We start from the raw sequence: 27,699 nt of genomic DNA on the forward strand, positions 1-27,699 counted from the left end.
ACTGACCAGAATAGAAAGAACACATTTAGGTGTTGTGGTCATTTTGAACTACTGGCTGATACAGGATTTTAAAACTCCCCTTTTCATTTTCTTTTCTGTTCCAGATGAAAAAGAGAAATTTGAACCCACAGTCTTCAGGGATACTATTGTCCAAGGCCTCAATGAAGCTGGGAGTGACCTGGAAGCCATAGCCAAGTTCCTGGATTCAGCAGGCTCACGGCTTGATTATCGCCGCTATGCTGACACTCTCTTTGATATTTTGGTAGCTGGCAGCATGCTTGGTAAGCTGCAATGTACCTGATGCAGAATTTTGAGGATTAGCCTTGCTTCTTTGGAGAAGCTGTGGAAATAATAACAAACTGCATTAGGATTGTACTAGTCTAAATACTTTTTGGATATAATGTCATAGATTTCCCTATAGTTTGTTGCACCGAAGTATCTTGGGACTTGACCGTGTCGGGAGGCATATGTAATAAAAAGTGCATAGTGATCTGTGAAGCCTTCAGGCTGAGCTGAAAGAGCATATCAATGCAATACTAAACCAAATGAGAGACGCTGACTATGGGAAACAGGAACATATGAGCTTAAGGAGATGTCATACAGCACTCTAGGTTATTAGCTACTGCAAAGTTTGCTTTGTAGACCTTGCAACACAAGCTAGCTAAAGGAACTGAAGGATAACGAGTAGTGCTGTGTGGATGTTCATAGGAAATTTTCCCCAGGCATCAATGGCAGCATGGGAAGATTCCTGAACTTGTGCCTTCCTCTGAATTTTGGGTAACTTGGCTCTTTGTAATGGTCACATTGGTTTGATTACTGCTTCCTGCTCTTTGTTTTGTTAGAAGGAAAGATATTTTTTGAAAGTCTTAAGATAACGCAGGAAGCAAAAGCCAGTGGAAGTAATATTAAAAAAAAAAAACACCTCTGAACAAAATAAGTCAGGAGAACTCTAAACAAAATAAGCCAGGAGAAGGTTTTTTTGGCAGTGTTTGAATATTTACTTGGAGTTAGGAAAGTGTTCTAAAGTCTTTAATTTAGTAACATAGTTCATTCTTTTATCTTTGGAAATTATTTACATTATTACGGTGTTTAAAGTAGCACATAAAGTAAGTGCAAGAATTGTGCTTCAACCTACACTTCCTTGATCCTACTCATTGCTCTCAAAAGCAGCTGAGATTCTTTAGTGTGACCTGAATTTGTTAGTCCTTTAAGGTCTGTGATCTCAGATGCAGCACCAGCAAGCTGCCCGTTCTGTCAGATGGCGTTACAGCTCCATAAAACTTGTGTAGTTTTCTCCCTCTCTCATTCCTTTTAACTCAGTTGTACTGATCCTCTTTTTGCCTTTGCTTTCTTTTAGCTCCTGGAGGCACACGCATAGATGACAATGACAAGACCAAGATGACCCGTCACTGTGTATTTTTTGCAGAAGAAGATCACGATGCCATCCGAAACTATGCTCAGGTCAGGATAAGAAAGGGCTGGTTGATTACTGTTTTCCATTTGTGAATCAAGAGAGATTATAGTGGAACGTCTGCAGACTGCCTAGCCTGCACTTGGCTGGTTTCAGGATAATTGAAAGTTCAGTTAACCAGTTGTCTGCTCTAATGTAACTTTTTAGTAACAGAATATGATGTCTAAGATGTTCTGATCACATCTGGGAGCTGTTTCTTCTACATAAAACAGTCTTACTTTTTATCATTCCACACGTGGGTTCAGTATACTTTTAAACATAATCCTTACCAATTTTGTTGGCTTTTTCTACATACAGGCTTTAAGATTTGCAGAAACATATTTTTAGAAACACTTAAAACATGAACAGCAGAAAAACACACCTCAATCCTCCAACATATAGTCAGATGGCTAGTTAGGAATTGGGCAAATGTTGAAAAAAAGCTCTCTGAGGACTTTAAATTCTCCTACACATGTGCCATGCAGTTTCTTTCCAAATTAAAACATGGCTTGCACAAATAGGTGAATGAAATTAACATAAATAATGTAGTCTAAAGCATTATTGAGGGCAAATTAACGTTGCGTTACTCTTTGATATGAGATAATAATTATGTGAGAAAATACAGTAAGAATTGTAAGTTTTCAGCTGATGCACAATTCTGAATACAGGTAGGGTTCCAAATCAAAATTCATTTTTACCATTGAAAATCCAATGTCAGAAGTATGTTCTTTTTAAAGAACAAGTTGCTGTTGGGGTGTTGAAGATAGTAAGCAAAAGCATAAAGACTACTATCCCTGTAAAGGTATTGAGAGTGATAAGTGGCTGAGCAGCCGCGTGGTTGCAGCTAAGAGGATTCTAGGATCAGAATCTGCTTCAGTAATAAAGACTTGCTAAATAACATAAAGCACTTTTAAAAATATATCCTTGATAGTCTGGAGAAGTGAAATATGCAAACTTCTGGAAAGAAAACATTATGTGCATTGTGTTATCTTTATCGATAAACTCTTTAAAAACAGGGCATTCTGCTCTAGGAAAGTCTATTATCAATAAAAGCATTCATTCTGTCTACTTCAGTTTTAGTGTTTTAGCTTCAAAATCAGCAGTACAAGGTCTCTAGGGACAAATTTAATATTAAAATATTGCCTGCAGGGAAACAGAAATGTTTCAGGATCTGAAGCACTAGAATTTTGAATGTATTTTCTGTGTTTCAAACCAAAGGTCACCTAATTAAGTCAGTATGTTGTAATTAATGCCTGAAAGGATGTGTCTTTTTGTATACCTTGTCAATTGTCATGCATAGTTGGAAATAGAGCTTTTACTGCATTACTCTTTTGGGTACTTTCTTAATCTGACTTCCTGTGAGCTATAGTAGAGTGTTTCTAGTTGTGGGAACAAATTAAAGATAGAAAAGTCTTTAAGAGAAGGCCAAGGGGTAGTGATGATGCATTAGCAGATTATTTGCTTATAACATGTAGCTAGGTCATTTAGAAGGACTTATCAAAGTGCACATTATATTGGCTTACATTCCATCTTATTTTATTACACTTCTGTTTGTCTTTACCTCTTACTATGGTCACAACTTCATATTTCATTGCAGTTTTCCTTGTTCAGAGCCAAAATGGTACCTTTTAGGATGTCTGAGTGTATTTTACGTTGTCTGAAAAATGGCTTAAAATTTTACTTCTCTCATCCAGCTTGATGATAATGTCATATTTTTCTCTATACAAATCTTTTTGCATGCTACAGTGAGTCATTTTTGTGCCCTTTGTACAGTAGTGAGAGCAGCAACTTGTTTATTTGATTTCTTATCTCTCACTTCTTCCATCTGAATGCAGCCTGCACCTGCGCTGCTTCTGCTTTCATAATCTGTGGTCACAAGATGAGGAACAAGTGGTGAAAACTGGAGAACAAGTATTTCCAGGAACATAGTAATTGTAAAAGCATTGTGGAAGCTTCTTCCTTTTGCCTTGGCAGTAGTGAGTTTTATTCTGTGTCTTCATATTAGTGGATTTAATAGAGATCCTGTCTGCAATGAAGATCCTGCCTGACTGCCTCACTCCATTGATAAACACATGACAGATTCAACAGGGAGAGAGCTGCATTATCCTATATTTGTTAACCTCTTCTTCCTCTCACTTTCTTATACTTTTTATCTATGGATAAGGGTGTTAAGGAGAGTGGGAATTGTATTTTGAAAAGTAAGAAGAAGAAAAGTTCAAGCTGTAGTCAGTTCTGATTCAAGCATTTTTCTATAAATCAGAATTATAGAATTCATGTTTTCCGCTTTTGAACAAACTAATAGAGGATGTTTCATGGTAAGTCATGTGAGGTACAGTGTAGCAGATGATGGCAGAAATGTTACGCTGCTGGCTACTTATTTCCTAGAAACAATGTATTTATTAATGTCTAAAGAAACATTAGTATGTAAGAAGCCTGTGTTACTTTCTCCTTTCCTGTTGTGGAGACATTAAAATGAAAGTCTCATCGTTGTTTGGCCATTTTTCTTGGATTCAGTAGTGGCAGACATGTTTCCTTTTGTCTTTCTGAGCAAAATTGTTATTTATTTATTTTTATGATTATTATTTATTTATTTATTTGAATTATCCCGTGTTTTTCCTTTAGGTCTTCAACAAGCTTATCAGGAGATACAAATATCTCGAGAAAGCATTTGAAGATGAAATCAAAAAGGTAATATTGGTGACGGTTTCTTTAAGGGTTACTGTTTGTGTTGTTGTTTTTTTTTTACTCTAATATAGTTGTGTATGTAAGTTCTGCTCTACTGTGTATTTTACTCAGCTCTGCTGGGAAAGACAATGGAATCTACAGTTGGCAGGGGTGGCAGCTTTAGTCTGCAACTTTAGCTCCGTGGGAATGCTGCTGGTGCTGTTTGATCTAGAGTAGTTCTGAATTAATGCTTCCTTCGGTTGCTTTGACTAAACTAATCTTATTCCAGGTTTTTCTATACGGGATTTGGGTATAGTTCTTAATGAGAGAAAGTATTACTATCTTGCGAATAGATCACGTTTCTGTGTTAGTTGGTTGTTTTCCCCATAGAATAAATGCAGATGTGCTGTGCAAAATGGCACTTGATGTATGAGTATTGAATTGCTTCTGCGTTACGGTATGTGTCCTAACCACTAATTTCAGTATTTGAGGCCACAGATATGTGCAAGAGAAGTCATCACTGCACTGGTAGAGCTCTCAGAGTTTGCCCATTGTGGTCGAGTGGATGTACTGGGTGTAGGTAACTGTTTTGTGGGTTTGAATTCTAAGGAAACGGGAGAAGCTTACATAGAAATATTTGAAAGAAGAAATGTATTTAGAGTGCTTTAAGTTCTTAGTAACAGATGTAAATACTTTATTCTATTTTTAATTTGGCCTGAGTAAATAATAAACTGTGCTGTGTTGTAATTTAACAAGCTCACTGGTATTACCAGAACCTGTCTCATGACTGAAGTGCCGTGTTTGTTAAAAATATGTTTTCCTACAATCTGAACATCAGTAGGATCACTGCAGGGGTCAAGTGAGGATAAGTCTGGAGTGTGATGCCTCACCACCACCTCCCGTGGCTGAATGAATTTGGCTGTTATTTATACATTCTTGCTCATACAGGAAATTATTTTTGTACTTGTGACCAGCATGCCTTTTAACTGATTCTGATTGCTCAATGCATCATTCTGAAGACCTAAATTTACCTCTGTTCCCACACAAATCTAATGTTCTTGCTCTTAATTACTATAATCATTGACAGGAGAAACGCTGACTCACAGCATTCAACTTTCAGAGTGTTCTGCATATTAAACAAATGTCATGTCAATTCAAACCGCCTCCTCACTCTCCTGTAGCTGGCTTGATTTTGAATCCTTTAAGTTGCTGAGAATTCACTTGTCAGAGTAGTGACAAGATGAAACCATTCAACTCTTCAACTGAGGAACAAATGTTAATAATCTAAAGATTAACTCTATGCTGGTTTTAAGACAAAGCGGTAATTTGAGGTACGGTTTGGCTGGAGTCCTGAAGTCTCATGTAAAGCTGATGGAAGCATCCTGGCCTTGGCAGCATGGGGCTCAGAAAAGACTTATTCAGCTTGCAGGCTGCAAACTTGAGTGTTATGTACATACTTTGTGTATGATTCTCAGCATCAGGTTACATCTTGCAGAGCAGACCACAAGAGTGGGTTTGCACCTGGCCCTAGGATGGACTGAATTTTTCTGCCTGTCCTTCAGTTGCCATCCTTAGCTCTGTGCTCTTGTGCGAATCTCAGTGTGGTTTCTGAACACTTTGACTTGGGACATGGTGCTGTTTATCTGCTAGTGCTGAGGATGGTGAGGGGAAGAGTCCTTTAATACTCCGGGTTGCAGAATTAAAAACTGAGATGGTCGTAGTGTAGTTTTGGGCTTGTGTGATGCCCCTTCACTGTCATTGCCTTAAAACGCATAAACGTTATTTGTAGTTGCCTTCTTATCTTCTTCCTCCCTGTTTTTGTGAACTCATACTTGAAGTGTCCATCTTCTGATGATGGTACTGAATTTTCACCTGGTTAGTGCTTTTAGTCAACACATGCCGTAATGTGCATGCCCATAAAGAGGGTTATGTGGTAGATGTATTAATATTTCTGGAAGGGATTTCTACACCTTCAGAGGCTGCTGCACTTTGACAGCTCTTAGAAAAGCAAGAGTGACTACTAGATGTTGTTTCCATAATCCCTGTCCCAGAAATTGTTTTTTTCTAGCAGATTTATTAGTCAGGGGGAGCATTTTGGGAAAAACGAGCTCTTCTCACAGAAAGAAGTTGGGCTGAAAACAAGGCCATACCAGCAGTTTCAGTCTGAAGAAGCAGATGGTATCACTGGGACTTCTTTCAAGAGGGATTGTCTTAAATGGCAGTATTTACCGCATGTTTTTTAGTTCATCGTTTTATCTCTAGGGCAGCATTATTTCCCAGTACCTTTTGTGCCTGCTTCTAGCTTTCAGCTATTTTTTCTTCTGAATTCTCTTCCCTCACAATTGTGAATTGTTCCCTCTTCTAATGACATACGCAAACTGTACATCCTAATGTTTATATCGTAATGACTCTGTGCAAGCAATTTCAACAGAAGGAGATGATGTTTAAGTGCATTGTTTGCCTGCTGTTTTTTACTGTGGTCATCTTAAGTTCATATGAGTTCTATCCAGTCTCTCTTTTCCTGCTTAGACCTGTGACAGCGTCTTACTATAACTTAGGTAAAATTGTCCGTTCCAAATATGTGTTCGTCTCTTCTGTACATTTCTGTTTAGATCAGTAGATGAAGTCTGCAGTATTAATAGCTGTTGGTATAGGCCTTTTCAAGAAGAATTCTGTATAATTCTTGCTTTTATGAAAATTGTGGTCAAGGATGGATTAGTATTTTTTGGTCTTAGCATGGATAAATACGTAGGGTGCTCTGAAAGTAATGCTTCTTGTTTATTTCCTTGTAAACTACAATGGATACAAAGAGCACAGTCACACTATTTGATGGAGCAAATTCTTGGCTACAAAATGCTTTTTCAACACAGGTACCACCATTGGCTATAGCAATGAACATGAGCCTGCATACCATGCTCATGCCTATCTGCACTAGTGAAGGTGACCTGTTGTTTTACAATGTTTCACTACTCATTGCCTCACTATGCTGACATCACTGGTTAGTCTCCAAGAATGTTCAGCAAGCATCAGTGAATGTTAATGGATGCAATTATGTTCACTTGGACAAATGCAATTTCACACCTTTGCTTCATACACACTTCCATGGCAGGTGCCATTCTGTCACACTGCCCCTCTGTTGCTTTCTGTCACACAGCAAGAAAATGTAATGGGATTTTGTCAGAAAGGCTGAACCTATACTGCCATACCACCAACATCTGCCTCTGAAATTGTGGGCCAATGTAATAAAATAGGAGGCATTACTCTTGCAGCAGCCCTTGTGTTTTTTGAGTCACATCAGGGTATCCAAAGTACTGGAGGAGATGAGGTTCATTTTTAGCATTCCTGTTTTCCTAATGAAAATAAATATAAATTGATTTTGAAATTAAGAAATATGAGGAAGACAACATTTTGACATCAAATGTGAAGTTAATATAGACGCTTCTGGTCAGTTAAAAGTCATCAGGTATGTTAGGTGCCTTCCCATTGCTGACAGTGGCTGTCAAGGTTGTCTACAGCTGCAACAAACTGTCAAGCACAAAAGCAACAGACCACTTCAGATAATGATAATATAAAAAGATACCTTGTTTGCTGTGTGCCTAGAATTCCTTAACTTTCACTATTAAGATTTTAATATTGCAAGAGAAGGGTAGAAACACTTTTTGTTTTGTTTTGTTTTTTGCTACATGCATACCTTGTGTATAACTTTTATGCTTAGAATTTGTGATTAATGGACTTCTTTGTAAAAGAACAGTAGCACAGAGCAGTATATTAGGTCTAGTCTTGTGTTTATTAGGCATTTGAAACTCCCACTAAAATAGCCGGGAGTTCTTATAACTGTGCTAGAAATACAGAACTGTGGGCCAGAACTGTGTATTTCATACTTAGAATCTGGCTGTAACAAAAGCAGTAATACCAGTACTTGCCTAACAGCAGGGAAGAATCAGCCTGGAACATTTTGTGGGTTCTTTGCTACTGTTCTGAAGTAACTTGAATGTTTTGTGACGTTCCCGCACAGGTTTGTAATAGTGGTGGTAAAAGAAGAGCTCTTAATCAGTCATACAAAACCTGTAACAACAGCATTAAGTGTTCTATTTTTTGAGATGATTTCTGAGAGGGTTAATTAAAGGGTTTGATTTGTCTCATAACTCAGTCCTCCCCTAAATTACTTGAGAGTATGGAATAATATCCTTGAACAGCAGAAAATGGCATGTATTAGTTTAGTAGAGCTGCTTTTCAAAAACAGTAAAACGAATTATATTGGTAGCACCAGCAGTACTTAAAGCAGTGAGGGACCTGTTGGAAGGCCTTGTTCCTGCTCAGAAGATATTGCTGCTGGGTAACGGTCAAAGAACATTATAATTTAAATTCCTTCTAAGAGACTTGCTTAAAAGCATGTTTCAAAGAAAAGGGGAGAAGAGGAGGCTGTGAACTTCATAAATGTATGATTTCATGTCTTCCAGATCATTCCAGGGACCTGTACAGGCTGGTGAAGTAGGCCCATGTTAACCTAATGAGGTTCAGTAAGGCCAAGTGCAGGGTGCTGCACTTGGGTCGGGGCAACCCCAGGTTCTTATACAAACTGAGGGAAGATCTCCTTGAGAGCAGCCCTGCAGAGAGGGACCTGGGGGTCCTGGTGGATGAGAAGCTGGAGATGAGCTGGCAGTGCTTGCAGCCTGGAAGGCCAACTGTGTTTTGGGTTGCATTAAAAAAGGGGTAGCCAGCAGGAAGAGGGAGGTGATTGTCCCCCTCTACTTGTCACTTGTGAGGCCCAATTTGGAGTACTATGTCTGGGCCTGGGGCCCCCAATACAGGAAGGACATGGAGCTCTTGGAGAGGGTCCAGAAGAGGGTCACTAAGATGATCAGAGGGCTGGAGCACCTCTCCTATGAGGAAAGGTTGAGGGAGCTTTGCTTGTTTAACTTAGAGAAGAGAAGGCTCCGGGGGGACCTCATTGCAGCCTTCCAGTACTTGAAGGGAGCATTTAAACAGGAGGGGCAATGCCTGTTGACAGGGGTTGATAGTAATAGGACAAAAGGACTAGCTTTAAACTAAGATGGGAGGTTTGAGTTAGAAATGAGGAGAAAGTTTTTCACACGGAGGATGGTGGCACACAGGTTGCCCAGGGAGGTTGTGGATGCCTCATCCCTGGAGGCATTCAAGGCCAGGCTGGATGTGGCTCTGGGCAGCCTGGTCTGGTGGTTGGCGGCCCTGCATGTGGCAGGGGGTTGAAACTGGATGATCATTGTGGTCCTTTTCAACTCAGGCCATTCTGTGATTCTATGATTGAACAATTACAGATTTCTCAAAACTGGAGTGGACAAATGTTTGTTCTTCTGTTGGAATATATAACCAATGTAGGTTATGCGTCAGGAATTAATCAGGACTTGGTTTGTGGCACTAAGGTAGTTTGTGTGACCACTAATCCAAATCCTTATCCGTTGCTTGTATGGGAGCAGAAGGAGTAAGAGTTAAGCGGGCTATATAGAATTGTGAAGTTGTTCCCTCTTCAGTCAGTCCTGTTATCACTGCTTACAGTAACTTACAGTAAAGATCAGAAGGTCTAGTTAAATGTTTCTTCTCAAGCAGTCATCTTCTTGGTACAGGACTGTTGATTAAAGCTTGTGTAAAGAAAGCTTGAGTTCCTAAGCTTCCAGCCATCTTTTATGCTAGGATTACTTTGAATTTCAGTGAAAATTATGTTGATTTTTCCCATGCAGAGCAGCGCTGGAGCACTGGGGTTCTTTAACATGTGCTGTTGTACATAGCAGTTAATTTCTACATTTGAAAATACAGCATAATGCTTATTTCTCATCTTTGTATTTAGAAATAACAGTTCCATTTGTCTGAACCCCTTCTTTTTGGTTGAGTTACAGTTTGCTGAAATGAAATTGCACTTTAAGATTTTTCTCTCTTAGTATTTTTTTTCTTTTGGGCTGAAACTGTATTGCAATCATTTGGCTGCATCCCACTTAAAGCCAAGTGACACATCTGTGACTGAATCATTCAGCCTTGTGTAAGCTATAATTTAAAACTGATGTTATGTAAGTACTACTGTATGAATAAAAAGAGCTGTTCTGTTTTGTTTGCTGGTATGGGGCAGAGTTGTCCATACAACGTCATGTGTCTTTTAAGAACTCGCTTCATTAGTTACCTGGATATTTAAAATATTGCACTCAAATCTTTACAGATAATGATGGACTCTTTGGATATCTTGGAGAAGAGCTGTCACTGTCTGTGGTAACATACAAATACAGGGACATGTCTGATATTCTGTCTTTTGTACGTGTAGGAATTACTAATGAGGTGGTACGCTTAATGTGGAAACTGGGTGCAGTTTTCCCATCAAAATGAGCTCCTGTGCTTTGATTGCATCTGTTGCCTTCTGGAGAAGGAAAAAAAGGTGTGGTAACAAATGGAACTAGCAGAGTTAAGTGCTGGTAGCTGGAAATGGAAGTGAAAATTCTTCCTTAAGTCCAGAAATGTGCTGTGTTCCCTTCTCTGAAGGAAGAATGTGGAGCTTCCTCGTGCTGTTATTTGCACGAGTGATAAAGTAGTTCCTTCTGTTCTAAAATCTAACAACGTGAATGGAAAGGCTCCTATCAACCTGCTGAAATCAGCAAGCATGTGTTTTTCAGTAGATCCTTTTAATTTCAGTGAGCGTTAAGCCTCTAGCGAGCATTTTTATTTCACTATGTGTTTAACACTTATTTGCAGAAGACGGGCCTCATGTCATTGAGTAAGACAGTATTCCATACACTTGTATCCTTATGGAAATTCTGATTAGTCAGTGGAGTGGCACTGTGATGCTTCAGGATGGATTTTGATGTGATTTTGCTTGAAGTTACAGAAACAAAAAAATTAACTGTCCATGAATATTCATCTCTACCTGTTACTGTTGCCAGTGGTTCAAACCTATGTTTTTTTCTTGTCTAACCCACAGCTCCTGCTGTTCCTTAAAGCCTTCTCTGAAACAGAGCAGACGAAATTGGCGATGCTTTCTGGGATCCTTTTAGCCAACGGGACTCTTCCTGCTACCATTTTAACAAGCCTCTTCACTGACAACATAGTCAAAGAAGGTAATTTTCTATGTGACCTTTTATCTCATAGTAGTTTTAAGTGCGGATGTATTCGGTTGTGCCATATTTTGTGCGTTGGAAGCCTCTCGCTGTTCAGTAAGCAGTGGGATTTTAAAGCAGAAGCACATACTGACAGCAAAGACCAATGTACTTTCTGAGATCTAACAAGAGGGCGATGAAAAGTAGGGTAACAACAACAAATAGGAGAACCAACACGAATACAAGCCTGAAATGTGATGTCTGTTCCTTAGTTAGGCTGCTACTGTTGTGTTTTTTTTTTATCTACAAGTATTGCTTATGTCCTGCAAGTGTGAAGTGGGACAGAGAGCACATACAGGCCAAGTGGGTATTACAGAAAGGAAAAAATTCACACCCTCAGTTCTGCCACCATGGCAGTAATGGTTGCTTGATAACTTCTCCCATGGACTCATCTTTACTGTGTAATGAGTAATGAATCTTTCAGTCTTAGGGTGCTAATGCCTTTTTGCAACAAGTTCTTTTTTTGGTGTTGAGAGCAAGGGAGGGGGGACTGGGTGAGTTGTTTTGTTGCGGGCTTTTTTGAATGGGGGGATGGGTGGTGTTTCCTTGCTTTGGAAGATTTCTATTCACTTATAGTCTTCTACCTTGGAGTCATTGTCAGACAGACGTTTGAAAAATAATATCTCTTTTGATTCCTGACTGCTTGGAGTAATTGCAGAGGCACTGTCTGTGTTGCACAGCTTTCATGAAATCCTTTTTGAAAGTTACTTATTAGTTAAATCTAATCTAAAAAAGATTCTAACTGCCCATTCTTGCATGTAGCGTGCATCTGTTTTCTAAATGCTGCAGAAAGAAAAGCCACAGCTGCTGTTTTGCTCTGTCATCACCCACAGCTTTTGGGAGCAGAATTAAAGTAGGAGAAAAAATGCAAACAAAAGTACTAATCACATCTTAGTGTGACGGGAGTGCTGTGTTTTTAAAGCAAATTCTGTTTATGGATATGGCAACACAAGATGCATCTAGAAACTCACATTAATGCTCAAGTAACCGGTTATATTTTATACTTAATATTCATGCAAAAATGCTAGAAAAATTGCATTCATGTTGTGAAATGGCATTTTTGGGAGCTCTAAACATCTGCTAGAATTTACAGTCTTCTTTATCCATGTATTTAAGTGTACACTCACGCTAATGCAAATGCAAAGAATACACTGGGGATAAACAGTAAAATGAATGGATGAATGGATGAAGTTGCTTTCTATCTGTGAGGTTGATAATGGATTAAAAACAAACAAAAAAAAGCCTTGGAAAAGAGCACAGCTATTTTAGAGGAAAATCCAGTGGCAATACATGAATAGTCTAGAAAATGGTTTGAAAAAGGACATAGGGCAGAGGTACTTGGTAGCAAAGGCAGTTCTGTTTCATTTTGGTCACCATCTCCATGGCCTGAGAATGAGTGCTTTTTTGTTGCTGGCATGCTCTTCTGCAGCTGGTCGGACTTTTTGCTGTTCCACACTTCCTTTCATAAGGAAATAGCATGTGACCTAACAAGCTGCAGTGTGGATCTTACTGACATCTAATAAAAGTGCTTCTAGCCAAAGTCCAACACGTGTGCTACCAGGCACTGCTTGCTGAGAGGTGCTGCTGTGGAGGCATTTTGTTTACGTTATCTGCGCTCTGATATGAATAGGTTCAATTGTCACAGATGTGCAAGTACTGTGCAGAACATATAGGCTGCAGATAATGATTTCTAGCTACAAATGCCTTTATCTTCATCAAGTATCACATCTCTGGAATGCAAATGCTCATTTCAGATAAGCTGAATGGTGTTTGCAGGTTAAAATTACAGATGAATGTTATTCTTGGGTCCCCTTGTAGTCAAACAGGCTTTTTCAGTCTTGACTAGTTGCTCATAGCTTTTATGATCATGCTTGTTTCATTTGGAACCTTCTGCACAGTATGTCAATGAGCCAAAGTGGTATATTTAGGCTATTGTTTAATGTCATCGCACATCATAGTTTCATGTAGTACTTCTCCAAGGATCGTGCCTCACAACTGAGCTCTTGAAATAAGGTTGGCAAAACTGTCATAACAGTCAAGATCTGTAATGAATGTTAATGAAGTTAGTGCTGCCTGGGGAATAATCTCTTCCATTTTTGTTTGGTGACTCATTTAGTCAATGTATCCTAGAAATAAAAAGAATGGTTATCAATCAATTAAGTGGATAAGAGTGACTAAGCTGCTTTGCATCAGGAGGAGCTGTGCAGCTCATAGAATTTCAGGACTTTTTGGAGGCAAAACATAAAAATATCAGGACTGCTCTCAGTAGTACTGAAAGTGTTGATGTGAATGTAGTATGGAGAAGCATAACTGGCCTGCAGGGGACTATGTCAGTAAGTATGTGTCTCCAGAGCTATGTGTCTCCAGCTCCACAGCACTGCAGCTTCCTTTCAGCTGGCTGCTTACAGCTGAGAAGCTGGAGCAGAGCTGTGGAGGTGCGTGAGAAAATACACTTTTAAAGGGTGGAAGGTGTGGGGATGGTGCTTAGCTTAGGCTCCTCTGGGAAAGCTATTGGTTGTGGAAATAAAGATGTGGTGGTGGTGGGTATTTTTTTTCTTCTGATTTTATACAGAAAATGTTAATTTGTGCCTCAAGGAAGGGATTTTTTCTTCTTACAATAGTATTTGTGCCTGGTCCTACCTGCTGCTAAATACTGTGTGGGAGGATGGGGTACATTCAACTGCCTTGAAGTTGTGAAGTTGTTTAAACTTATTCTGGACTTTAAAAGCCCTTTTATATGTTTTGTTTTTTGTTTGTTTTTTTTTTCTCCATTTCTTACTCCTGTCTGTCCTTTGTTATTATGTGCCTTCATTTCCTAGCTGATTTAACGCAGAAGTTTTTCAGTCACTATAGTTGTCTGTAAGATGCAGAGGCAGAGAAATCAATTGCAAGCCAAGTCTTTGAACAGTTCAGTGTGGGTAGGTAAAAAGAGCTTTTAAGGCAGTGCAGTGTACTCAGAAAGTGACTACTGCGCTAGAGAAAAAAAGGTGCACATTAGTCCCACATGTTTGGTCCTGTTGTCATGAGTGTATTTTCATTCCATAATGGATTGCTGTAACAATATCTCATTTGTGTTGAAAATTGCTGAAACATGTTTTGTGTACTTTCTCAAACAGGGATTGCAGCCTCTTTTGCTGTAAAACTTTTTAAAGCATGGATGGCAGAGAAAGATGCCAATTCTGTTACCTCTGCTTTAAGAAAAGCCAACCTTGATAAGAGATTGCTAGTAAGTATAATGTATTTTCATTAATCTTTTTCTTCTATTGAGGAAGAGAGAGAAATAAACTGCAGGCAATAGTTGTCGGTAAGCATGTTTAGTCCCCTAAGACTACCTTAGCATTTTCCAAAGTGTTTTGGATCACAGCAATGTTGTTATGTCCGTGTTGCACTGATACATATTCAGCAGCATTAAATACCACATATCTACTTTTTGTCTGGTTTTTTTGTAGTTAAATGCCTTCTGAAAGGCTGAATGTGTGGGGCTTGCAAATTGTTTCTTCCTAACCCCTGCTAACAAAACACACCAGCAACTGCACGTGAAGGTTTTTTCTTCTCTTTTTTGTAATTATTTTTCCACCATTGTAAATAAGAAACAAGATGTAAGAGGCTTGTTTAACCAGAAATGATTCACACATAGTTTTCAAAGGTGATGGTATTTGAATGGTACAGAGACAGCAGAGTAAGCCAGTCTTCCACAGCAGCAGCCCTCTGAGTAGCATTAATGGACCTGCAGTGATGACAGCAGAACTAGTGAAAGCAGCACAGGGAAAGCTTTCAGCCCTTTGTCTTGAAACCTGTGTTCTGGGTTTGTAGCAGTGGCCTGAGGTGTTTAGAGTGAATGTGAATATGGAGCAGTGTTTTGTGCCTTCCCCTGCTACTGTGTGTCTGAAGATCGGTAGTCTGAATCTTAAAAAAGGTTGCTGTGATAATCCAATCAGACGTGCTATCTAGTAGCACTGCCTAGAGAATTTCATCAGTATTTCCTATTTTTACAGCAGTAATGTATGATTAAGCAAGAATCTTTCAAAAGCAAAGCAGCCTCCCACACCCCTTCCTCTCTTCAGTTTGTATCTGATTTTGAGTCCAAATGATAAATAAATTGCAGCAAAGCTGGGAAATGGGCTAATTACACCAGTTATTAGAGAGGAGGAAAAAAAACCAAAAACTAATTGTCTTATTTCTGTTTTGAAATTTATTGAGTAAAGCATTCAGCTGTTGGCTCTCATTACGCTGCTATACTAAAGAACTCAAGTATCAGTCGCTGTTGCCTAGCATAGATGCCTTGAGAAAGTTGATTAATCTGCTTTTCAGTAAACAAATAGATGGAGGGTCTCTAGTCTCCTTCAGGGGGAGAAAAACAGACTTCTGTTCATTCCACAGGAGTTACAATAAGTAAGTTACAGTAAGCAAATACCTTTGAATCCTTTCCAAGACGAGGAGCATGCTCTAGCAGTTTTTAAGCAACACTTTAATTTTTCTAAGTATCTGGACTTAAGAAATCATAGATACACAGTTTCTTTGAGTCAGAAATGAGTAGGTGAGTTTATGTGAATGTACATAATGGATATACTGATCTTCACGTGATGCATTAATGGTAATCACTACTCAGCAGAGTAGGAATATTTAGGCTAGCATGCCTGGGCCAGTTAAGTACTACTGAGAGTGAACGTGTGTAAGCCCTGGGAGGACACAGTAAATGTGCCTACCATATAACGGCTTTATCATTATTCATTATTTATGCTTCATTATTATTCATTATTATTCATTATTATCATTATTTATGCTTCACCTACGAGACTCAAAGAGTTTGGAAAATGCTCAACTGTTTTGGGCGCCATCTTAAGCTGATGGCTCTTCATAAGGATTGTGTCCTTAATGTAGGACAGGTGTTGGGTTGCTTTTTTTGTATAACTGGACATAATTTCTTCTCCCTGCTATAACAATGCAATGATGTGAATGGAGTGTTGACTTTTCTACTGCTGGTAGAACGGTAATGGGTGATTCAGTGTTCACTCCTTGAAGTTGTTCCTTCCATTTTGTCAAGAGCCCTCATTCATCGTTAATTTAACGCAGAGTATTCCCGTACTTTTAGGAACTATTTCCTGCCAACCGGCAGAATGTGGATCATTTTGCCAAGTATTTCACTGAAGCAGGTCTAAAAGAGCTCTCAGATTTTCTTAGAGTTCAGCAGTCACTGGGGACTCGTAAGGAACTTCAAAAAGAGCTACAAGAACGTCTCTCTCAGGAATGCCCAATTAAGGAGGTAAGGAGCGTTTTACAGCTTCTGTTTATATAAACATAGTCCAAGACATAAATACACAGTAAGTGGAGATGAACAGATGTGGATACTTCAGTCTACTTCTCTTTTTCTTTAAATTATTTTAACTTATTGATAAATGCATTCAGTGGTTTCAACAGATGAAAGAAGCCTGTGGGTTTACAAATGCAGTTAGCTGTGTTTTTATGTTTAGTTCTGCTTGATGAGACATTAGTTCATGTAACTGTTAGCTGTAAGGTTGGGCAGGAAGGAGAAAACTTACACTCGAGTAATAGTAACGTTGCTGAACATAAACATTCTAAGTGCTTCATTCTTACTCTTCTTCTAAATTTGATTCTTGTTTTTTTTAATTCTAATATGCTATTTGTAAATGCTGTAAGTACTTAATAAGGCAGAGTTTCTAGTGGTTGACTGGAAATGTTGCTGAAGCCAGCACTGTTTCTCATGCTTCAGATGGTGCTTTATGTAAAAGAGGAAATGAAAAGAAATGAGCTGCCTGAGCCAGCAGTGATTGGTCTCCTGTGGACCTGTGTAATGAATGCTGTGGAATGGAACAAGAAAGAAGAGCTGGTTGCGGAGCAAGCCCTCAAACATCTAAAGGTACATGCACAAATGAAGAGGGGAAAGGCTTGCTATGAAATAACAGAATACATTCTATAGCTGCCACGTTTTACCTATTTAAATCTAGGAGATTTGATCTTCAGGGCTAACTGATACCACACACTGGAGTGTCATGTCCCTTCTTCAGTCACAGTAATGCAAAAATGAGGTAGTTCAAATTATGAGTTGCTGTACTCTGTCTCCTGAGGAGTACAGTGTAAAGAACCAGGGCAAACTGAGGTGGCTGTAGCTTGAGTGCCTCTGCAATATGTGTTCTCAGTGTGCTGAGGCTCTTTGCCTGGGGCTTGGTGCTAAGCAAATGCTGAGGCTCAGAGCTGCGCTGACCTGACTAGTAAGCCTACTGGAATTATCTTTGCAATGTCATTGCCGGAAGCAAAGAGATTCTGGAAGCATGGTGAAGAGACACCTGTGCTGGCTTTGCACAAAGCTGGTTAGATTCATGCAGGACTGCTGAGTTTAGAACCTATGATTTGTGTCTTGCTGATGTTCACCAGCTAGTAAGACAGGAGCTGACTTGAGGGTTTCTGCATTGTATAGTATGGTTACTCTCTAAGCGAGGCATCTGGAAAAGAGAGCTGAATGCACAGAAAGCCAGATGACAGATTGCAGTATCAGTTATTTATTGATACAAAAGCTATTATGAGCTTGGGAAGAAGGGAGGTAGGTGTAGAATTATAGCAGTGACTGATTACTCTGTATTCATGGTTCCTCAGACAAATCTGAAAGAATTGTGCAGTGCAAGAGACTTGAAATGAGAACAAGGGAAGAGAAGCTCTTGAGCAGATTTAGTCCATTTAAGCAAAAGAATGTTCCTTCATATCCAGAACTGCAAATATTTACCCCAAACCAGAAACAATCAGAGCAAATCAGTACCTTTATTCTTATGGTAGCATGGATCTTAAGCTTGATAGAATTCCTTTCCTCTTCGTATTGATGGCTTTCCACACCTCAACCATTTTCTCATGTTGGTTTGGCCCCCACACTGACTGTCCTTTCATCTGAATTTGGTTTTTCAGGAGCAACAGTCATGCTAGAAGTGTAGTCACTTGAGATCTTGTGTAATCTTTAATGGTAAAATCGAATGCCCTGAAGTCTTCTCCAGCCACAGTGACCCAAGTAATAGTAGAATGAGAGTATTCAGAAGGGAGATATTCTTTTGTTCTTTTGATGTAATGATGGATCATATGTCTTCAGCTGTAAGAAGGTATCAGTTGATTGCTGTGTAGTACTGCAGGGCAAATTAACAAACGTTTGTTATTGGAATATTTGAATGCTGGGGAGAGAAACACTGCTGGGTTTGTATCAATGTCGTTGGCCCCCAGGCCACTTTTCATTTGTTGAAAAGACATTCTCATGGATGGGAGAGTCCTCTAGACAGTTTCAGACTACAGACACAGTTGCGGTCTCAGCATTGTGACGCTGGAGCTGCTGACCCATTGCAACATAACTTGAGGCTAATGGAAGATAATGCAGCTTTTTTTAGCCAATGATGAGAGGAATATAATTTTACGCTGCTCGAGTTTAGACACTTCTGAGACTTTCAATTGTACATCTATACCAGTTAGTGAGTGAGGAAAGGAATGTGAATAAAGTCAATCAAATGTGGCAATATGAAGAATTCTTAATCCTAAACTGAAAAGTTAGGATTTCTTTAAATATGTTGCTTAACAGTTACAGGCAGTTGTAGGTCACAGATCTGTGGATGGAATTGGGCTCTGCTGATGCTACTAAATAGACATAAACTGCAGTGTATATTGCCTTGCCTCCCTACAAGTTGATTAGATGACAGCTGGATGAGTAAAGAGCCAGAAGGGGAAAAGGCAGAATCTTGCCTAAAGATTCAGCATGTTTCTTCCAAAATAATAAATTGTAACTAAAAATGTGCGTATACCTGCCTGAAATGGGTGAACTCAGTCTGTGACGTTAGCTATGTTGTAGTCACATCGATTGGGAGCCCTAGTATTATAGGTTATGTATGTATATCCCATTATATCAAGCAATTGCAAATCCAGCTGAAAAATGCCAAACTTCATAACTGAAAACAAAGAAGGACTGATCTAATCAGTGCAAGAACAATTTAAATAGTAATGCTAATGTATATTTGGTCAGTGGATCTGAAGATCAAAGGTAATGTGTCTTTAGTTCTGAACAATGATTTTAATGTTGCTTTAAACTTAACATGCATTTTTGTCTTGCCCTGTCCTCCTTTCAGCAATATGCCCCCCTGCTTGCTGTCTTCAGCACTCAAGGCCAGTCAGAGTTAATCCTTCTCCAGAAGGTGCAGGAGTACTGTTATGACAACATCCACTTCATGAAAGCCTTTCAGAAGATAGTGGTACTCTTCTATAAAGGTAAAAGTATATATCTGCTCCTATATACTTTGCATGGACATTGTACTTGGCACTGACTTGACTTTGTTGAGCTAAGTTAATAAGTACATTATGGACATGCATTACAGACAGGACCAAACTATTAGAAGCAGTTAATCAGAAAGAGATCCCTTGAGTAGCTCCTTTGTATGTAGACCTTAATTTTGAGCTCATAAATCCTTATCTAGTGGCATAGTTGCTATCTATGCCAGCTGCTCACATGTGATGTAAAAGGAAATGGTGTTCTGTAGATAATTGCATGCTTAACGATTATGTTGGACTCTGAAGTACTGTATGCTTTCTTAGCTCAAAGGCACGCGTGGCAGCAGGAAAAGTCAAATCAAGCCTTTCTTTCTGTTGCATTTACCTTGCAGTCAAGGAGCATGAGCAGGATCTCAGCAGTGTCTGCAGTCTCAGAGGGCTTTTGTCCTAATAAAAAATCAGGAATATGAAAAAAAAAAAAAAAAATGGATTAATTTCTAGTAGCTGTAGAAAATAATAAAATAAGACCAAAAAAAATTTAAGTTTGGTTTTAAGAAATTTAGAAGAAGTAAAATCCTCTTGGCAGGAAGATCTTTCAGGTTTTTTTTGTGTGTGTTATTCCCTCTGCCAAAATTTAGCTTTCCTTATGCTTTTACTATTTCTTTTTCCATTCCCTTCTTGCAGATGTCATAGAGTAAGGGATTTATTTCTTTTAATTGTGACATTGACTTTTGTAGCAAGTCTATTCAGATCAGGTTGTCAGAGTCTAATAATCTTGTACTGTGTATGATGGGTGAGTGCTGAACAGTTTGTTCTGATGTTCTTGCTATAAATAGTTGAAGGAGAAAAATCAGCAGGAGTAGCAACCCAGCATTGATCTTAGTTCATTCTGTTGTGGCCAGTACTCATTCGAGGCAAACAAGTTCAGATTGTTAAAGTAATTTAATGGGTTCAGAAGGTGTAGCAAGTGAATGAGAGAGGTTTATTTCAATCCCTGTGTCAATATCCTGTGGCCTCAGTGATCGAGTGCAACCTGCAGCAAGTCCTTAATATTGAACTCTCTTTGGAAGAGAATTTACTTTGTACTTGGCAAATGAGCACTGCAGCAGCTGTGCACATGAACAGTGAGTGATGGCTGAAACAGAAATAATCAGAACTATCTGCCTGATTGCTGGATGTACTGTTGCCTGTTAGCAATTGTAAGCCTGATGTTATAGCCAATAGCAGTGGGGATCCCTCTGAGCCTGAATAGAGTAAGGAAGTTATCAGCTCCATCTGTTTCAGGGCAGGTTTAGAATCAAGTGAGCTGTGTCCATCAGGTCAGGACATTCTTCTGAATTAACCAGGAAAGATTCTGGGAACGCCAGTCATCCCATTCTTATTTCTCCCCTGCGATATTTATCATGCTTTAGCTGCTCATGGTTGGTTTGTTGAGAGCTATAAGGAAGATAGCAATCAGAAATGGGGGCTGAAGCCTGCCTCTGCTTCATTTTGGTGCTGGTGGTTCTCACCCTTTCCTTCTCCCAGCTCCAATCTACCCACTAGAAACAAGCCATCCAGTGCCTTTAGAGATGCATTCTTTACCATAGATTCTTTGCTGATGACAGCATATCTTATGTTTCATGTTAGCTCTTAGGGGCTTCCTTGGCTATTAATAGCTACGTTGGCAGTGAGGGAACAGCAGATGCTTGTGTTGCCCTTCCTGTTCTGCTTCAACGGTGACTTGTGTAGGATCTGGAGAGGTTTCAGAATACCTTGTGACTTTTTTCTAGTGACAAATGGAGGCATCTGGAGTATCTGTGGATGGATAGCAGAAGTGCAGCTATTTACCAGGCATGTGGACAGTTTATTGCCTATTACTCATCACGAGTGAGTGTTTCCTGGGCATAAAGAAGATCATCATCAGTGATGTTAGGCACTAAATGCCACCCATGCTTTGACAAATTTAGTTGTATGACTATTCTTAGGAGTGTATCCAACATCTTCTATTTCAATCCTTCCAGTTTTCCATCATAAAAGATGCAGACTGTCTTCTTGAACAGTAGGAATCTTACACTTAAAAGAACTGAATATTCAAGTTCCACTTGACAGACAGGCTTTGGTAGTGTTTTTTGGTTTTCTTTTTTTTTAAATAAAATTATCTTTAATCTTCATTATTCAAATACCATTTTTTGATGCCAAGTACAAAGTTTTCCCAGGGAAAAAAAGAAAAGACCATAACAGTACAGCGGGTGACATTTCTTGTACTGACAGAGCTCTTGCCTTAAGACTCTGTCCTCCCAGCTGAGTTATCTGTAGTAGAGGTGAGCTGGAATCTGTGAATAGTGTTAGCAGCTGAAAGCATGCAGCTATGCAGTTAAAAACAGGAGCGTGTTCACACTGGGTCCAAAGTCATGATCTAAGCTTCAAGTAATGTTCTCTCTCTGGGATCTCTTTGAGTGTCTGCTCTGAAAATCTGCCTGTCAGGATGGCTGTACCTGAAGGCTCTGGCAGTGGGTGGTTTGAGTGGCAGTTGGCTGCATGTGCAGGAGAACCAGCTCTTTGGGGCTGATATTGCCGGGGACTGCAGTGAAACTGATGTGCACGTGCCCACAAATCACAGGAGTTCGGGTTCAGCTGTTAAAATCTATCTATACTCAAGTTTAATCAGAAATAACAAATACATATATAAAATCATTCCCTTTCGCATTCCATCCCCCTCAGTATTCCTCTTGCTTCATAGCAACCTCGAGGTATGATTAACTCACCACGTCCTGCTTGATTGTTTAGTTGAGCATCTTTGTGCTGCAAGGAAAATACCATCTTATATGAGCACTGGAGGCATGAGTGTAGTTCAGGTAATACTGCTCAGTAATGAAAGGAGAGTTGCAGTTGCCCTTCCTGTAATTGAAGGCTTTTTTTCTTCTTTGTTAGTGTAGGAGGCTTATTGCTATGGAGTTGTTATATCTAGGCAAATTCCTCATCCACCTGACTTAAGCGTGTTTTAATCCTCAAGGCATATTGCAGGGTTGTTTTCTGCTATTATCAGATTTGGGTTTGAGTCAGGGAAAGAGGTGAGTTTTCTTCTTCCTCTTTGGCAACATATCCTTAAAGCTCATAGGCTGTAAATCAAGAAAAGGATTTACATAGAGGGATTAAGTTCCAGCTTTACAGGAGTCCTTGTGAAATACATTCTAAGCTTGCTAAGTAAAAATCTGGCTTTCTTAAACGCCATAATGCTTTTGAGATGCTGTTAAAGATGGCTGGCAAGTACTTAATGCAAAGTAAAAACCTTTCTTAGTTTCAGCGTTTCTTTTAATGTTAAGGAAAACTTCATTGTGGCATGTTGGGATTTCAGAAAGATACAGCTTTGTGTCTCTGTTGGAGTTCTCTGAGTGCAATGTAGATGTAGTGAAAAACAACACACAGCTGGCGTGGTGTTGCTATCCCTGTGTTTTCAGCTTACTGTCAATTGCAGCAAACTGCAGAAGACATTTTATTTTGGAAAAGTGTCTGAGAGATGAGGTAACTTAGAGTTGCATGCACACACTGAAATCCAACCTTTGAGGAAGCTGCTTTGTATTCAGTTACTGTGGGATATCCTAGGGTAGTTTTGATGAAGCTCGAATGTAACTCAGGTTGCTCCCATCTGTTTGTTATTCAACAGCCACATGTACTATGTCTACTCTCAATTCAATCAGATGCTTTGGAGGTTTGGTGTCATTTATTTCAGTTTGCCACGTTATCTTTACTGCCACATCTGTTGTAACTCGTAGGTTGCAGAAGTTTGGTGGTCAGGGTCCACATTTAAGCAAATGAAGGCCAAATCGATGGAATGATACCAAAGAGTCTGAGGAAGCAGGAAAGCGCTCAAAATAAATGTGTTGATTTTGCAGAGCAAGGAAGGGTGATTTTCTTCAAAGACAAAAAGAATGGAAGTTTTAATGAGATGCAGAAAGCTGCCTTGAGTCTTTTTATAGAACAAATACAGTTTGATTTTTTTTTGTTCTTTCCCCCTGCATTATGTAACTGCCAAAATGCCATTGTGGATCCCAGATCTTGTCTCCACAGCCATGAATTACTGAGATATTCAGCTTGGCTGGATCACGGAAGCTTTGTTCTCAAGGCTAGAGGTCTGTTGCTAGACCTAAATTTACATCTGTTGGAAACAATGAGTGTCCTTGCTGTTGGTTAGGATTTCTTTATTCTGAATTTTACTCACTCTCACGTTCCCTCATTGACAGTTATGTTGGTGGTGGTACCTGACAAAAAATGCCAGCTCTGCTGTACATCTGAGCAGTTCGCTTAAAATGGGCAGTCTGAACAAGCAGCGGTTCATTTTCTTTGAGGTTAATAAATTGCATAAAACTTTAGATGATAATGGTGTCAAAAAATCCCTGTTATTTCTCTAGACTGCAATCAGATGGTGTCTGTTACTTCAGATTTCTAGAACTGTATGCAGTTCTGTGATCCAATAGCAAGAAAAAATGCGTTTCTTCTTGCGGTGACTTCTAACGTGTGCAGGCTGTTTTCTGATATTTCTAATCAACCATCTTCTGCGGTGCACTTAAAGCAGATGAGCACAGAACTTTCCTTCCCAAAAGCGTAATATCTGGTACTTGATTTTAAGTCTTAACACATTTCACTGCATTTGGAATTCCTAATGTCCATCAAATACTCTGTAGCTGAAGTCTAATGAAGTTAATGCAAAGCTTGTTCCATTGTGATCATATTAGCTTCTTTTTTGCTGGCTTTGAGAAGCAAAACCAAACAAAATCAACAAAGAACTCCCAGACCAACAGTCAGTCAGTATCTTCCTTCCACCATCTTCTAAAGCAGACATTGACTCTGTATGTACGCTTATCTCTATTTCAGCTGATGTTCTGAGTGAAGAAGCAATTCTCAAGTGGTATAAAGAAGCACATGTTGCTAAAGGCAAAAGCGTCTTTCTTGACCAGATGAAGAAGTTTGTCGAGTGGCTGCAAAATGCTGAAGAAGGTATGGATATTTTTAAAAGAAATATGGTAGTCTCCGGGCAAATCAAATGTGAGCTTTTTTCCAGATTTGAGTTGTGCTGGGCATATGAAGCATGCAGATTTGGAATGGAAGGTAGCAGACATGTCTGCTCCATGCTGTTTACAGTCATGCTGAAGCCCAACACGACTTGCTGCTTGTTAATTCAAGTTGTTCTTATAACTCCTGAAGCCATCAGCACCACCTGTCCATGGATATATACTTAAAGCTTCTACAGGAAGGAAAGAATATTTGGCTGTATCTACATAGCCAAATGACCATGCAAGTGTGGAATGTGCTGATGTGCCTGTGCTACCTCACTATATACTAGCACTAGTACTAGCACTCTTCCATATTGGTACCTTTTCTGCTACTATCACTTGTAATGACTACACAAACATAAATTCCTTCTATCTGAAAGCTCAGGCTAAGATATATGATCTGTGTTTACCACCTTAAAGTAGTTACCGGGGAGATTAATGGCTTTCTCTGGCCCATAACTGTTCTTCTTTGTACTGCACAAATAGGTTATTATTTTGCCTTGAAAGGGAAAACCCCATCAGTTGGAATGATCAATCCACGTGTAGCAGAGGGGGATATAGTTATTAGTGTTCATTTGTATCCTTTTGATGTAGAATCTAGTAGAATCTTAGTGGGAATACATAGTAATTCTAAGGGGCAGGTAAGACTAGTAATTCACATATACATGTAGAAACACAAAAATGGTAGCTCCTTTCACACTTTGGACTACCAATCTTGGTCAAATTAAGCATTTTTCCCTTCTGTTTGTATGTCTTTCTGTTCCTCGTTATCCTTTTTTTTTTGCATAGCTCATCTCACAGACATACTTAATTACAGAGCCCAGTACTACTAACACCAAAGTGTTGTAGTTAGAAGATGCAGATCATATTGGCTTTGAGAAATCTGATCTAACATGTTATGTTGGTGTCAGCAGGCCCTTTCCTGTCAGGTGAACACACAGAAATACAATATAATGCAAAGTAGCTTTAGGTGACAAAAACACTGTGAGTGTTCATACTTACAAGTTACTTTTAATGTTGTATTACATAAATAAGGAATCTGTGCAAACAAGATTTATTTCCTGCTGTAGACTAATACATTGTATGATGATGTTGACTAATGTTTGCAGAGCAAATCGTTAGAAGAGTAGCAGTACAGTTTACTTAGACTAGAAGAGCAAGAAAATAATGCTGATTCTTTATTGAACTCTGCTCAGGTATTCGTTGGTTGTGTCTGCAGATGAGGAACAGAATAATTTGTAGTGAGTTAGAATTAAAGAATCACAGAATAGGAATCCTAACTTGGAAGCAATGTAGGAACTGTCATCCAGTGAAACTCAGAGTAACAGATAACTTGTAACAATCAAGAACTACCCAATAGAGTGTAACAGTGTAGAACCTGATTTTCTAAAGTTTATTCTTCTTTCTTGACTTAACCCAGTGTAGTCCGTTAACTTTTCCTGTGAGGTACCAGATGTGATGACAGCTTTCATTTGAATTTTGGCAGGATATTTGGTTTTATTTTATAGAACTGCATCACTACTCTTGTGCAACCTATGTGAAATATCTTACTTTCTTCTCTTCTAGAATCAGAATCTGAAGGGGAGGAGAACTAAGACGGTTCAACAAAGCACAGACTCAATCTAGGTTAATGCCAAATGCGCTTGGGAATGCCATACTGTTCAAGCAAAGAGGCTTTACTTCAGTGTCATACAGAAAATTTTAGGCTAGGCTTTCCTTTTGTTTAGAAGAATAAAGGTTTTTAATGGAGCCCTGAGGCATTAGATGCTTTTCTTGGGACTCTACCTCTGGCTCATTGTACTCTAACTTTAGGCAAAGACATTCAGCAAGGAGCCATATAAGAAAAGTGAAATGAAATACTTATGGACTCCTTTTTATTAACGGTCTTTTTCAGGTACTATGGTATATGAACACTCCAATTTCTGTTTATAGAACTGTTTGGTCTGTGTTTGTAGCTCAATATTGGCTTGTGTATGTGATTTGACACCACCACGTTTTTTTGAATAAATGGCTTTTATATCTTAGTTGTGTGGTGTTTGTTAGTGTGTGTTTCACAAAGTCACCAAGTTGGTACAATTCCTCGAGTGAAAGTTACACGAGAGTGTCAAGAGATGGTTTTCCTACTAATTATTCACAAAATCAACGTTAATAGTTGATATTAATAGTTAATTGGTATCAATTGACCAATGAGATTCCATAGCAAATGCTGATACATTCACTTAATTGCAGCAGTGCAAAGAAACAAATCTCTGCTGTCCTCAGTTTGCATGTAAGAAATTGTGCAAATCAGAAGAATGATGTGTTCTCAGTGCAGACTGCACTCAGGTATTGAGGATGGCAAAGTAGTGTGAGAAAAAGCATCTCATTTAAGAAGTGTTAATTTGAAAGTATACATGACTAGAAGACAGTGTGTGAAATCAGACGTACTCATACCTGTGTGATGTTACAGGTTACAAGTCTGAAATATGTATATGAATGTATAGGCTTCTCAAGAGATCCATCCTGCTTTCTTTAACATTCCCTTATGCCTTGATGTTATGTAATTTACAACTTCAGTGCCTGGGACCTGGCTAGGGTGGTGTTTACACAGAGCCAGTATGCAGTGTTGCACACACATGCAAGCCTCAAGCTTAGAATTGGAGATCTGACATTCAGCATCAGAGCAGCTGGAGTTCATAGATGTGAGCTGAGCACTGATGTCCTGTGTAGCACAGTCCCCTGGCTAAGTAACCCCTAACCAAGTTACTCTGCGTAGTCATCTTCTGCCTTGCTCCTCCTTCTGCTGTGCTCAGAATGACTGGGGCAGTGAATTAGTTTGCCTGCATATCACGCCATTCCGCTTCATCTTCTCTTGAGGAACATGCTATTGAAAATGCTCTGTGATATTCCCTTTATGATAAGTGAGCATTTGGATTGGTAAGGACTGCAAAGAGGAGGTTTATATACTTACAGGGGGCGGGGGGACGGGGGCCTGAAAGCATAATTAATTAATGGTTTATCTTGTAATTAGAATCCAATAAGCTATCCAACTATAGATTTTTCTGATGGGAAAAGCCAGCACATGGTAAACCACAGATCATGTGGCTATAAATAAGTATCTGGTTTTACAGGAAGTAGCAAACATCAGGCAGAAATGAAGTGCTGTTGAATGCCAGCTTTCCATCTAGAGCGATGTTTATTTTTGTAC

General features: G+C 39.2%; 1 protein-coding gene across 2 annotated transcripts in view; it reads left to right on the forward strand.

The window, feature by feature from the left end:
- The window catches only part of BZW2 (basic leucine zipper and W2 domains 2), a 52,779-nt gene extending 26,244 nt beyond the window's left edge, over window positions 1-26,535 (forward strand). For both annotated transcript variants that reach the window (XM_072328358.1, XM_072328359.1), the window contains exons 3-12: window positions 105-281; window positions 1,358-1,461; window positions 4,073-4,138; window positions 11,055-11,190; window positions 14,346-14,455; window positions 16,322-16,492; window positions 16,961-17,107; window positions 19,341-19,479; window positions 24,334-24,456; window positions 26,079-26,535. In XM_072328358.1, the coding sequence (XP_072184459.1) occupies window positions 105-281; window positions 1,358-1,461; window positions 4,073-4,138; window positions 11,055-11,190; window positions 14,346-14,455; window positions 16,322-16,492; window positions 16,961-17,107; window positions 19,341-19,479; window positions 24,334-24,456; window positions 26,079-26,107 (1,202 nt within the window). In that variant the 3' untranslated portion in view covers window positions 26,108-26,535. The remainder of the gene's footprint in view (window positions 1-104; window positions 282-1,357; window positions 1,462-4,072; window positions 4,139-11,054; window positions 11,191-14,345; window positions 14,456-16,321; window positions 16,493-16,960; window positions 17,108-19,340; window positions 19,480-24,333; window positions 24,457-26,078) is intronic.
- Window positions 26,536-27,699: the final 1,164 nt, after the last annotated feature.

The sequence above is a fragment of the Excalfactoria chinensis genome, chromosome 2, assembly GCF_039878825.1.
Source record: "Excalfactoria chinensis isolate bCotChi1 chromosome 2, bCotChi1.hap2, whole genome shotgun sequence".
NCBI lineage: Eukaryota > Metazoa > Chordata > Aves > Galliformes > Phasianidae > Excalfactoria > Excalfactoria chinensis.